The sequence below is a fragment of the Gigantopelta aegis genome, chromosome 7 (assembly GCF_016097555.1).
Source record: "Gigantopelta aegis isolate Gae_Host chromosome 7, Gae_host_genome, whole genome shotgun sequence".
Lineage (NCBI taxonomy): Eukaryota > Metazoa > Mollusca > Gastropoda > Neomphalida > Peltospiridae > Gigantopelta > Gigantopelta aegis.
The window spans coordinates 15,575,906-15,588,992 of record NC_054705.1 but is presented as its reverse complement, the minus strand read 5'-3'; the positions used below and the strand labels follow the sequence as shown (position 1 = coordinate 15,588,992).

The window sequence follows — 13,087 nt, the reverse complement described above, 5'->3', positions numbered from 1 at the left end:
TTTGTGTAATGAGGCCCACTGCCATGTACAAACACCGACAACCCAATGCAGGCATGTAGGATCATTTCTTTCCGCATAGTCGGCAATCTATTATTCTGTAATTACAGTGTGTATCATCGATAGCCGAGACCAGTCGGGACACTCACGCTTGGCTTGGGTGACAATTAATTTTTCTTTAAAGTATTACCGGTACAGTTAAAAGGCTCAGTCACTCCACAAAGTTCGAGTTTTGGAAGTGCAATATCCCTTATTTTTTTATGGTGGGACCACAAAACTACTTTGAGAGATAGAGTTTTTCGAATGTTCGAAGTTTGAGTGTTCGAAGTCTGTTATTACTAGTTTGTATAGCAGTTCGGCCGGGACCGCTGTTTCACTTCGAGAGATCGACATTTACGAAAGATCGAAGTTTGAGTTATCGAAGGTCGACTGTATATATATGTATATGTATATATGTATATATATATGTATGTATATATATATATATATATATATATATATATATATACTCTTCAAAAGAAGAAACGCAAAACCACATTGTCGTAACATTTGGAGAATTGATTTAATTATTGAATGGTGAGTCCGATAATTACCAAATGTTGCAGGATTGTTCACAATTCACTCTAGTCCATTGTGAGTAAGTGATAGGACACACCACCAAGGTCAAGGTCATCTGGAGTCAATACCGGGTGTGGCCTCCGCGTGTGTTGACAACTGCCTGGCACCGCCTGCCCATTGAAGCAACCAGAGTACGGATGACGTCCCGGGGGATGGTGGCCCACTCGGCCTGCAAGGCTGCTGCCAGCTCGGGCAGGGTCTGGGGCTGTGGTTGTCGCTGTCGGAGGCGTCGGTCCAACTCGTCCCATAGATGCTCAATTGGGTTCAAATCCGGTGATATCGATGGCCAAGGAAGGACATTAATGTTGTTGTTCTGTAGGAAAAGCCGTTGTGAGACGTGCTGTGTGAGGCCTGGCGTTGTCATGTTGGAACACTGCGTTGGCATTGGCCATAACTGGAACGATGTGTGGCCGGAGGATCTGGTCAATGTAGCCCTGTGCATTCAGGTTGCCCTGCACGTGGACCAGGTCAGTTCTGCCAGTGTGTGAGATGGCTGCCCACACCATGACACTGCCCCCGCCGAATCTGTCCACTTCCTGCACGCAGTTTGCCGCATAACGTTCACCACGACGCCTATACACGCGACATCTTCCATCATGACGTCGGAGCAGAAATCGGGACTCGTCACTGAACCACACCTGTCTCCATCGCAGTTGAGGCCATTGTCGATGAATCTGGCACCACTGCAGTCGGAGTCGACGGTGTTGTGGTGTTAAGATGACACCTCGAACTGGACGTCTGGCACGAATTCCTACCTCACGTAGGCGGTTCCGTACGGTCTGGTTGGATATCCTGCGCAAACCTGGTATTGCTGCGGCTGTGGAGGTGGCAGTAGTCAATCGTTCCCGAAGGTGGCGTACCCGGATGTAGTGGTCCTGCCCGGGGGTAGTGACCCGTGGTCGACCGGATCTAGGGAGGTCACGTGTTGATCCATGTTGCTGGTAACGGTCCCACAGTCTGGAGATGGTGCTTGGGGACACATGGAATGCCCTGGCAACTGCCGTTCTGGATTCGCCTGCGTCTAGTCGGCCGATGGCATTGTTTCTCTGCGGTTCACTGAGATGTGGCATGTCCTGGATTGTCAACTGTCGGCCAGATACAGAGGCCAGGCAAGCGAACACCCTGCACTTTTATACTGTCGGTGTTCATGTTGCACGTGCAGACAACGCACGTGCAGTGGTGACATGGTTTGCACGTGCGTGGGAATGTGTTTGGGACATGCAATGACCTTACGGTATATTCACAAAGCATGAACCGGTAGGAAACATAAAATCGGAGTTATAACCCATTTGTACCCTTTTGCGTTTCTTTTTTTGAAGAGTATATATTGATTAATTTCTAGATTTACTTACATATTCTATTTGTTCAATGATAGATTACAAACTGAGAAATATTTTTATTTTATCGAGCTTAAATTTCTGTTATGTTAAAAGAGTTCAAATTGGGCAGAATTTTGAAAACAATTTACAAGCCAAATATAAAAAGAATTGACTGCTCAGTCGAATATTTATATAATTTGGAACATTTCAGAAGGACAGTCCAAAAATAAATAAGAGAAAGAAGAGAGGATCGGACTATTTAATAATATTATAAAAAAGAGGTAATTTCGACAAACGTTTGAACGAAAGTCTAGAAGTTTAAAAGTCCGATCTATATGTTCACGTGAGTGGCCTCATTAAGGCCGTTAGGGTGCACAGCTTGTAGGAACAAGATGGGTTGCATCCCGTCAAGAAAACCCCTAGATTGACAGTCAATAGACGTTGAAGGTGTAGTGCTGTGCTGAAATACAGATCTTAAGAAGCCGGATCCCTCTGAACAAGAGAGAGAATCAGAGTAGGGTATATAGTCCAGTCGTCATAGGTTGGTATAGTGGTGCGGACGGGCCCGACTCTGGAGGATACGAGATGGTATCACAATAAAACAAAGTAAAGTCTAGAAAAGAGTAGTAGGGACCGACCTCGCTTCCTGTTTCTTCTTAGAGTGGGGCGGTCAATTTTCCAGTGTTGTTAGGACAGGCTCGGACATGTAGAGACTAAACGCGAACAACCATGGCGTTCTGCAGAATGGCCATCATACGAGTCACGAAAAAACAAGTCAACATAGTCAGACGGAGAAATGACGTGGAGGCGAGGAATCTCGCTCAAAAAAAGAATCCAATCTGGTGGTGCAGACTGTCGAAACGATAAGCGTTCCAGCGTTCATTTAGTTCCAATGGCCGCATACATCCCAGTAGAAAACTTCACTTCGCTGACAAAAACAAAGTGAAGGATCCCCAAGTCGAGCCGCGAAAGCACGTGCAGTGTGCATAAGCGAAACAAACACGTCTTACCGCGAGGAGCTCCAGACTGGGAATGCAGTGATTTGAAAAGAATGTGAAAACATTCGGGATTATGCCGAGGGTATACGAAATGATTCGGGTGAATTACGAAGTATGCCGGAAACTAATTGCAATATAAAATGTTATATGAAATTAGTTTCAAAACGAAAAAGAAAAAAACCCGGTATAGCCATAAAATCTCTTTATACTAGTATATAATCCAGAGTTTATTACTGTACTTTCCCCCTGTTTTTTCAATGTTGAAATAGACCAACAAGTTTGCCTATTGCATAAATAGTCTCACCCGATATTTTTAGAATTTGTATACTGCCGAATAACGCTATAAAAGGCGAAGTGTAATTGGTCGATATTTAAATTATTATTTATAGATGAAATGTCACCTGGACATGGGAGTACATGCTGTTAGATCTACTGGTAGATCCAGTAGAGCTAATTTTAATCAGATTGAATATTTTATAGTTTGCCAATATTACACTAGTTAGATATTAAGTAATTGTTAAGGCGTTAGTATCCAACTGAGACACTGCCCCAAATTTTTAATCTCGAACACTGATATATATATATATATATATATATATATATATATATATATATATATATATATCAATTGGTCAGAAAGCTAACATGGTTGTAGATTACAAAGGACACGTGAATTTCGAATTAGCCTTTTTGTCTAATTAATCGCCAAATTCAAGTTTATTAGCATTTGACAATGTTTTTAATTATTTTTTTCCAGATCGGAACTGGGCTATTGGTACGAAAGGATATATGGGTGAAGTCATTGGAAACAATAAAAATAATACAATATTGCATCCATGGCAGTACATCGTTGACGGCGATATCTCCACTCAAATTAACTCAACAGAATGTCCTACCTACTTTTCATCCAACCCTGTTTTTCTGATCGTTGATTTATATGACAGATACGTGCTCGTGGACAAGATCGTGTATCTGGCAGCAGGTGGACTTGGGTGTAAGCATACTGCTGTAACTAACCCTGGTTCCCACAAAATGTGTAACATGCTGCCGATCGTCGCATACTAAGTCACATTTTTTTTAGTATTAATATTTGGGGGAACATTGCTACACACGGATTGGAGCAACTGAAAATTGGTATATACTGTTTACGACTAAATGTCGTGCCGAATATTTTTATGGAATCGCATTGGTGTAGTTGAAAATTGGGCTTCATAGTTTACGATTTTTTTTATGGAACATGTTATCTGCATATCTGTCCTGCCAACAGAAAAGTCAGTAAGCAACAATTGGCTATAATATCAGCGATGGATGAAACAGTTTACGATTGTTTCAGAACATGTCCGCTTCTTGTCCCAGATGAATTACAGTGGGGGGTCTATGTTGATCTGCGGCTGCTTGGTGTGTGTTACAGATATTAACGGGAACCATGATTTACATAGGAAAATTTCATTTCTTGATGGACTTAAAGGGGACATTCCCGAGTTTGCTGTATTGTAAGATGTTTCCGACAAATAAAATATTTCTACGATTAAACTTACATATTAAATATATACTCTGTCAAAAAAGAAACGCATAGGCGAAATATTCATGGAATTATCTCTTTAATACAAAGTGGCATATTTTCGTTATTTATGTTCGTATCACTGTCAAATTTGACATGAGTATGTGACAATGTTCTTGCTATGGAGACGTTTTCGTAACCAAACAGCGTCGCACGAGGGCGCTGAAATCAGTACCTTGTGTGGCCACCAGCAGCAGCAAACACTGCGCGACATCTCCTTGGCATAGACTGAATGAGTCTCTGAATCCGGGCACGTGGAATCCTAGCCCATTCTTCCTGCAGTGCATGTGAGGCTCCGGTTCACGCTGGCATACACGTCTGTCCAGTTCGTCTCATAGATGTTCAATGGGGTTGAGATCTGGTGATCTTGATGGCCTTGGAAACACATTAATGTTCTCATTCTGTAGGACATCCATTGTTACACGTGCCGTATGTGGCCTGGCATTGTCCTGCTGAAAGAGTTCTCGCTGTCGAACTAGAGATTCTGGATAGCGTACAGCTATCAGGTTGCCTTGTACGAACACAAGTTCACTTATACCGGTGTATGAGATGGCTCCCCACACCATGACACTCCCTTCACCGAATATGTCAACTTGGGCGACGCAGTTGTTGGCAAAACGTTCATTGTGGCGTCTGTAAACACGTTGTCGTCCATCACGTCGCTGTAGAAGGAAACGTGACTCGTTGCTGAACCATACTTGCCGCCAGTTTTCCATGTTCCACCCCTGTACATTCATGCACCAGCGAACACGTAAATGTCGATGTTGACGTCGCAGGACGGGGCCAACATACGGTCTCCTAGCCCGTAAACCAGCTTCTCGAAGTCTGTTCCGAATGGTTTGTGCAGACACCCTTCTCAAACCAGGTATGGGTCCAGCAGGTAGTACTAAACCAAATAACTTCCGGCTGGGTCAAAGTTCGAGGTGCAGCGAACTTTTGATAGAGAAGTGAACACCACAAGTCCTGTGATTGGTTATAAATGTGAGTGTGTTGGTTGTAAAAAATAATAGTTTCATCTGGGTAAAACAAATATGCAATTTTATTTCATCTAGTACCTATGTGTCAAGTAGCCTTGTGCTTGAAACATGTATGGGGTACCTGTAAAAAAAAGGACTCGAAATTTGTGCGAAACTAGGGTAGTCATAGACGCTACCCGTTATCTCAGAAACGAGCAGCTTGACCCCCATTTTTTTCTGATTCACTTTAAGTGTAAGGGGTGGTAGTATTTATATCCGTGGCGTTTATGTCGGTTGATGCGTTGCAGGTAGGAGTTTTAGCCACATGTTACTATTGTCGTCTATGTGATTTGATTTGGTAGTATACACCCTATAGCACATATTCAGTGCATAATAAAAAATATTATGATTTTGTCATTTTATTTAATTAAACTATACTGGTTGATTAATTAGCCATCACTCGATCATGCAAGTTCACAATGACCTTGACCTTGACAATAATCTCTGTACATGGCTCTGAATGGAGTTTGAATCAAAGATAGCACTGAAGAAAAGGTGGTTTTGGCCTATAATTCATACTGTAAAGATTTCAATAATTTCTTTTTACATGGTATTTGACTTGCCATATACAATTGCTCTTAAATATGGTATTATATATAGGCAACCTGAACTAAGATTTTAATAGCAATTTATTTTTATATTAAAAATAGCATGTGCCAATAGTGGGTTAATGTCTTTAGTTTCCATTAACATTGTTAATTTTTTATGTATGAAATTATGAAAACTCAAATTTGTAAATAAGTTGATTTTTATTGTCATTTTGACATATTTATATGGTGCTAAGTTATATTTTAGACAAATTTGTAGTTTTATGCAAAATTTAAAGTAAATTTGAAAAAAAACTTTACCAAAAACATAATTAAATTTGTTATCACTATTGTGCCTTCTGTTCTTATTTGTACAGAACAATAAGGTTGTTAAACATATACTTAGATCTCCAGATCATTTTTTCTTTCTTAATAATCACTTAGTTAGCTCTCATGAAAAGCATTTTGAGTTTATACTAGATTCAGAACCAATTTTTTTCAGATTTGATTATCTGCCTTGGATTAAGTTGATAATTTATTTTATTGTTAAAGCTGTATTACCTAATGTTACTAGCTAAATAAAATGCTGGATTACAGATTGTAGGAATACATCTAATGTACATATTGTATTCATCCGGATTAGAAAATAATGCAAGAAAATAGATGTTCGGGTAATTTTGTCATTTAATTTATTTATTTTTTCAGTAATTAATCAAAAATAAATGTGTTAAAGCTGCATGATTATTCCAGATATCACAACTATTAAAACCTCCAACTACAGTAGGCTATAAATAAAATATAGTCAGGAATATTGGTGGCTGCCAATAGTTTTGATGGTTCATTATGAAAATCAGCATGGCCGATGGATTTGAAATTCCCACACCTGGTAACTTGAAGACACCCACACCCAGCATACAGGATTTCCTCCCAACACTAATGTTCAGGACATTAAGTCATTACTTCATACAGGTACAGTCATGTTTGTGTTTCCTTCCTCAGACAGTGAATTCTTTTAATACTGATATTTCTTTGATGTGCCTGTTAAGGTCTTCATAATCTAGGGGTCAATCAAGTGCATGTGTTTTAATGGAATTCTTAAAGGGGTAGAGGTACTCTGACTATCTTTGTTGTCTCTACATATATAACTGAATACACACACCCAACTGAAAGTAAATATCTTCAGGAGTTTTATTTTAAAACATTTTGTTGTTTAATATGACATATTGCATTTGTACAAAACTATATGCAATATATATGCTTTTTGAGGTGTACATTATATTAGGTTGCACTGTAGAAACAACAGTTTCAGTGAGGTTGTCAGTTTATGTCAGAATACACCAGATCCTGGTTGTCATAAAGACACATAGCTGGACACTTTTTGAAAAATGTATGTTATCAGTATAGGTAGTACTAAACCAAATAACTTCTGGCTGGGTCAGAGTTCGAGGTGCAGCGAACTTTTGATAGAGAAGTGAACACCACAAGTCCTGTGATTGGTTATAAATGTGAGTGTGTTGGTTGTAAAAAAATAATAGTTTCATCTGGGTAAAACAAATATGCAATTTTATTTCATCTAGTACCAATGTGTCAAGTAGCCTTGTGCTTGAAACATGTATGAGGTACCTGTAAAAAAAAAGGACTCGAATTTTGTGCGAAACTAGGGTAGTCATAGACGCTACCCATTATCTCAGAAACGAGCAGCTTGACCCCCATTTTTTTCTGATTCACTTTAAGTGTAAGGGGTGGTAGTATTTATATCCGTGGCGTTTATGTCGGTTGATACGTTGCAGGTAGGAGTTTTAGCCACATATGTTACTATTGTCGTCTATGGGATTTGATTTGGTAGTATACACTCAGCAGTGTTGGTTGCTGTGGCAGTTCGGTGACGTAAGTGCAGAACCAGGATGTAGCGATCTTGTGCTGCAGTTGTTATGCGAGGTCTTCCATTTCTGGGCCAGTCTTCAGCTGATTGAAACTGCTGGTACCTGTCCCAGAGACGTGAATTGGTGTTCTGATGGGCGTTCATGTGGCGTGCGACTGCTTACTGCGATTCACCTAACTGGAGGCATCTTCATAAATCAAGGCTAATATTCGTTCCTCGTATTCAGCCTTGATACATGTAGTCAAGATTACTGATATCCACTGGAAGAAAATTTGTAACACCGATTATGTCCCTTACACGATGACATCGCTGACCAATCACAGCATCGGTAACATGTGACAATCTTGAAAGCAATATCAAAAATTAACCGCCGGACGCGGACGCTGCCATCTTTGTTTACAATAACAAGGGAATCTATAAGGAGCGTTGCGATTCGTTGCAATCAGATCTCATCGCATCCAATGAAATTTAAGCATTTTGTGGCATGATTTCTTGATGACATGTATCAAGGCTGAATACGAGGAACGAATATTAGCCTTGATTTATGAAGATGAACTGGAGGCGGCCTATTGCAATGTTTCGATTCGGCAGGCTTAGTCTTGACATCTTGTAACTCGTCTACGTCGAAATGGAAATGAGGCATCATTGCGAGCATTGCATCTTTAAATACCCATCACTACCCCAATCTTTTCCCCGGGTTTCACGTGCATTCGCCAAAATCCGACCATTTCACGCCGATTTCCTGCAATTGTCACGCAACGTGCTACAACGTGCGTTAAATTTGTTTTAGGGTGCATTTGGGCATGCTGTCCCATTCCAGGAACATTAACAAGCATGGTCATTCAGCAACATTGTACAAAAACCCCTATATTTTGTAAAATCAAGCACTTTTCTTCTTTCCCTATCTCCTATCCGTTTCTTTTTTGACAGTATATTTTCTTGTTTAGAATATCAATGCAGGGGCGTGGGGGGGGGGGGGGGGGGGGGGGGGTTCGGGGGATTCGGACGAAAATTGCAGCAAACTCAGGAATGTCCCTTTAATTATATAAGATAGTCTTAGGGAAAATCTATTTATTATTATACTGGACTAGACAAAAACACGAAAGTCGTCTAGAAATATTTGTGATGGTAATGTTAAAAACAGTCCTCCAGGTTAAATATATTCTACGAAGCTTACTGATAAACATAGGGGTGGATGACATTCGCAAATATGTTTTAATTAAACGTTGTTGGGCATTTAAAATGTAAACATATTTGTAAACTTGGGGTGATTTGGTTTGTCTATAATACGCATGCGCAACATGTTTTCCTGAAATACATTTTTCAAAGCTGATAAATATAAATTTGATATCAAAATTCACGCAAAAAATAAAATATGTGTTCAAAGATTAATTTCAGTAGCGAGACCTACTCACTTAAAATTCCCTAGTTTATCGAGTAATCACAGACAAGAAAACCCGGAAGTTTTATAGTGCAACGTTTGATTTCACGACTGGTTGATCCATTCATGGAAGAATATTTATATATTTAGCAACACTACATGTTTTGTAGCCCGTTGTAGCTCATGTCCAGTTGACCTTTCACTCTACCAATCAAAACCTTACTTGCAAAATCATGCCAGTGATAAAATTTTGAAAAAAACAACAAAAAACATTCGGGATTATGCCGAGGGTACATGAAATGATTCGGGTGAATTACGAAGTATGCCGGAAACTAATTTCAATATAAAATTTTATATAAAATTTGTTTCAAGATGGAAAAAACTGTGATGGTATAGCCATAAAATCTCTTTATACTAGTATACAATCCAGAGTTTATTACTGCAATTTCCCCCGTTTTTTCAATGTTGAAATATTGCATAAATAGTCTCGACCGATATTTTGAGAATTTGTATGCTCCCGAACAACGTTATAAAAGGCGAAGTGTAATTGGTTGATATTTAAATTGTTATTTATAGATGAAATGTCACCTGGACATGGGAGTCGACGCAATGCTGTTAGATCTACTGGTGAGACCAGTAGAGCTAATTTTAATCAAATTGGGGCGTTTTGTCATCGTTTGACATTTTATTCAGAAAGAGAAACTTATTGGTGGTTCCCCGTTAACAAAGTTGCGAAAAACATCCCAGTGTATTGTATGCGCAATTACGGGGCGGGGTGTAGCCCAATGGTAAAGCGCTCGCTTGATGCGCGATCAGTCTGGGATCGATCCCCGTTGTTGGGATTATTGGGCTATTTCTCGTTCCAGCCAGTTCACCACGACTGGTACATCAAAGGCCGTGGTATGTACTATCCTGTCTGTGGGATGGTGCATATAGAAGATCCCTTGCTACTATTGAAAAAATATAGCGGGTTTCCTCTCTATGATTTTGAAAAATGACCATATGTTTGACATCCAGTAGCCGATTATTAATAAATCAATGTGCTCTAGTGGTGTTGTTAAACAAAACAAAACTTTTTTGTTTGTTTACGCAGTTAAGTAAAGTAAATACAGGCCCGTTGCCAGGATTTTTGTTTGGTTGGGGTTTTTTTTGTATTTTTGTTCTTTTTTTTTAGGAAGGGGGAGGGGAGGGTCGTTTAGGCTTATGGTGAGACACGACACATCGAACTAAATTATTTTGCTAAATTTGAGGTGCAATTTTGCGTTGACGAATATTGAAGAAAAAAGTTCACCGATGGGGGGTGGACCCCCGACACCCAATTGGGGAGGGTTTGTTAAAATAGTATCATTGCCATTGCTTTTGTTGTCCAGTTTAGTTAGCATGCTTACTTGACATATTTGTTGTATAGTTATTTTTTGTTCTCTATTTTTCAGATCCTAAAGCGATCGAGAATACTGTTACTACACTTTATAATTCGGACACAAATGCTCACAACGCAGAGGCATGCAAGACTGGCCGCCGGAAGTTCAAACCGGGATACTATATTACGGCGCTCTGTTCAGGAGAGGCACGTGTAGCGAATCACGTGATCCTAGAGAATGATCCTAGATTTAGAAGAATGGCAATGTGTGAGGTGGAGGTTTATGGAGAGTTCAAATATCTGAAAACTCCTTCCATAGGTTACAGGCACCTGCCTGATCCGTGGCACAAATGAACCACACTTGCAGAGTATTCGAAATATGTTCTCCTTTCTCTTTAAATATGTACTTTCTTTTTATTTGAAGTTTTAAGAACTGTTTACTTTTGGGTTTTATTTCGTGCAACAAGTTGAATTAAAAATATGCCTGAAAGCGAACTCTCTATGTGTTATGTTGTAAACTGAAAGTCACTATTGTGAGTAAAGGTATTATTTCAGTAATTAGTTAATTAGTGATCGCTGTTGCAATTTAAAGGGACATACCCTAGTTCTTAAACAGTGAGGAATATTTTTGACTATTATAGCCGTTTTTTAACTGAAATCATACTTTACTTAGATTTTATGGTTTAGATTATCAATTTCCGTACATTCGAAGTGTTTTTGGTCATCCTGATATTTTTAATATCACAAAATGCATTTCTCATATTTTATAAAAACGCACGTGCGTCTGTGAAGTAACAGCTAAGAAGTCGAGTTTTAGTTTATTTTTAGAGGGTATTTCACCATTTCAAAGTCACAGACTCACGATTTACTAAATTGTAACTTTATCCAAATGTGTTACAGGTTTGTAGATTAACTAAACTTAATGTTAATTTCCACAGGTTGAAACTAGGGTCTGTCCCTTTAAGGCATATATACACACATATATACATACACACATACATACACACACATACATACATACATACACATACATACACACACATACATACACACATACACACACATGTGAGGATAATTCTTTTTTGGGTGAAATCGTTTTCATTTCTTTTTGGTTGATACCTTTCTATAAATATTTTTGTGTGTTCTTAAAACCAAAAATGGCCACAAAAAATGCCACAAATACGGGTAGTAGAGGACGGGATTTTGGTAACCCGCCGTCCAACAATTCGAAAACAAAAAGCAGGGTTTATCAGTCCGATTCGGCCTTTGCTGGACTTGTTAAACTGCTGTACGGTGTGTTGCAGTGCATCCACCACATTGGGTTACTGGAGGAGAATCTAGTCAATTCGACCCTCCCAAAATCACTAGCAAGGAAGGTGGAGGAGCTTAACTCCTTCATCAAACCGGCACGTCCAAATTTAGATATTACATTCGACTTGAACTTGACAAATTAAAATTGGGCCAATCAAACCATGAACGTGTTGATTAAGCATTATGCTAATTCTCTAAAACTACTGAAGTCTAAGATTATTTCGGCCATGTCATCAAAAAACTTAGACTTCGATCGTGCTCAATTTACTGCCATCAAATGGGGAAGAAAAAACTACAAAACAAAATTAACCGATTCTAGTCTGTCGGAATTTTCCCGTTATCTTTCGGACCTTCTCCCCAACACAGAGAATAGTGTGGGTAGTTCTTGTCAAACTACTACTCCTCTGCCACAAAGACAAAAACGAGCACGATCCCCACGTGTTAACACCCCTTCCAACCGTCCTGACCTTAAGGCAACACCGCCCATTGCCAAAAGGTCCACTGCACCTCACCTAACACCACCGCCTAACTCACCACCCACCCCACCTATCCCATCTAACTCATGTAGTTCAGTACCTCGTCTGGGAACTTCTTTTGCTGACGCATTAAAGTCTCCCACCGCCCCGAATCGCAACTCAGTGCGGGATACAAATTTTCGACAAACAAAATTCTATCAATTTCGGCACAACGTTTCGGACAAATCTCAATGGCGCCTTCCAGAAATTAAGAAAAAAACTCTTCTTTTTGGCTCATCAAATCTCTCCAGAATTAATTTGGACACGCATCCTGAGGTGCAAGTAGAATGTTACCCAGGCGCCAATTTTAATCATTTTCGGACCATGGCCTCAAATTATAAGGGCAAGTCTCAACCCGAAACCATTGTTCTTAACATTGGTATAAACTCAAAAGATCAAAATCCAACCAGTGCAATAAATCAGTCGCGAAACATGATAAGCTCGATTCGGAAACGTTTCCCTAGGTCAAAAATACTTTTTATCGAGCTTAACTTTTCGGACAGACTTTTGGCTAGTCAAAAAACCTGCCTCGACCAAATAAATTTGGCTGCAAAAACAATGAGGAACATACAAATTATACCTGCGCTTCACGCATGTGATTT

General features: G+C 39.6%; 1 protein-coding gene across 1 annotated transcript in view; it reads left to right on the top strand.

Moving 5' to 3' along the window:
- LOC121377281 overlaps positions 1 to 11,154 on the top strand; it is an 18,983-nt gene extending 7,829 nt beyond the window's left edge. The window contains exons 3-4 of the mRNA XM_041505217.1: positions 3,690 to 3,926; positions 10,733 to 11,154. Coding sequence (XP_041361151.1) covers positions 3,690 to 3,926; positions 10,733 to 11,013 — 518 coding nt within the window. The 3' untranslated portion in view covers positions 11,014 to 11,154. The remainder of the gene's footprint in view (positions 1 to 3,689; positions 3,927 to 10,732) is intronic.
- The last annotated feature ends 1,933 nt before the right edge of the window (positions 11,155 to 13,087 follow it).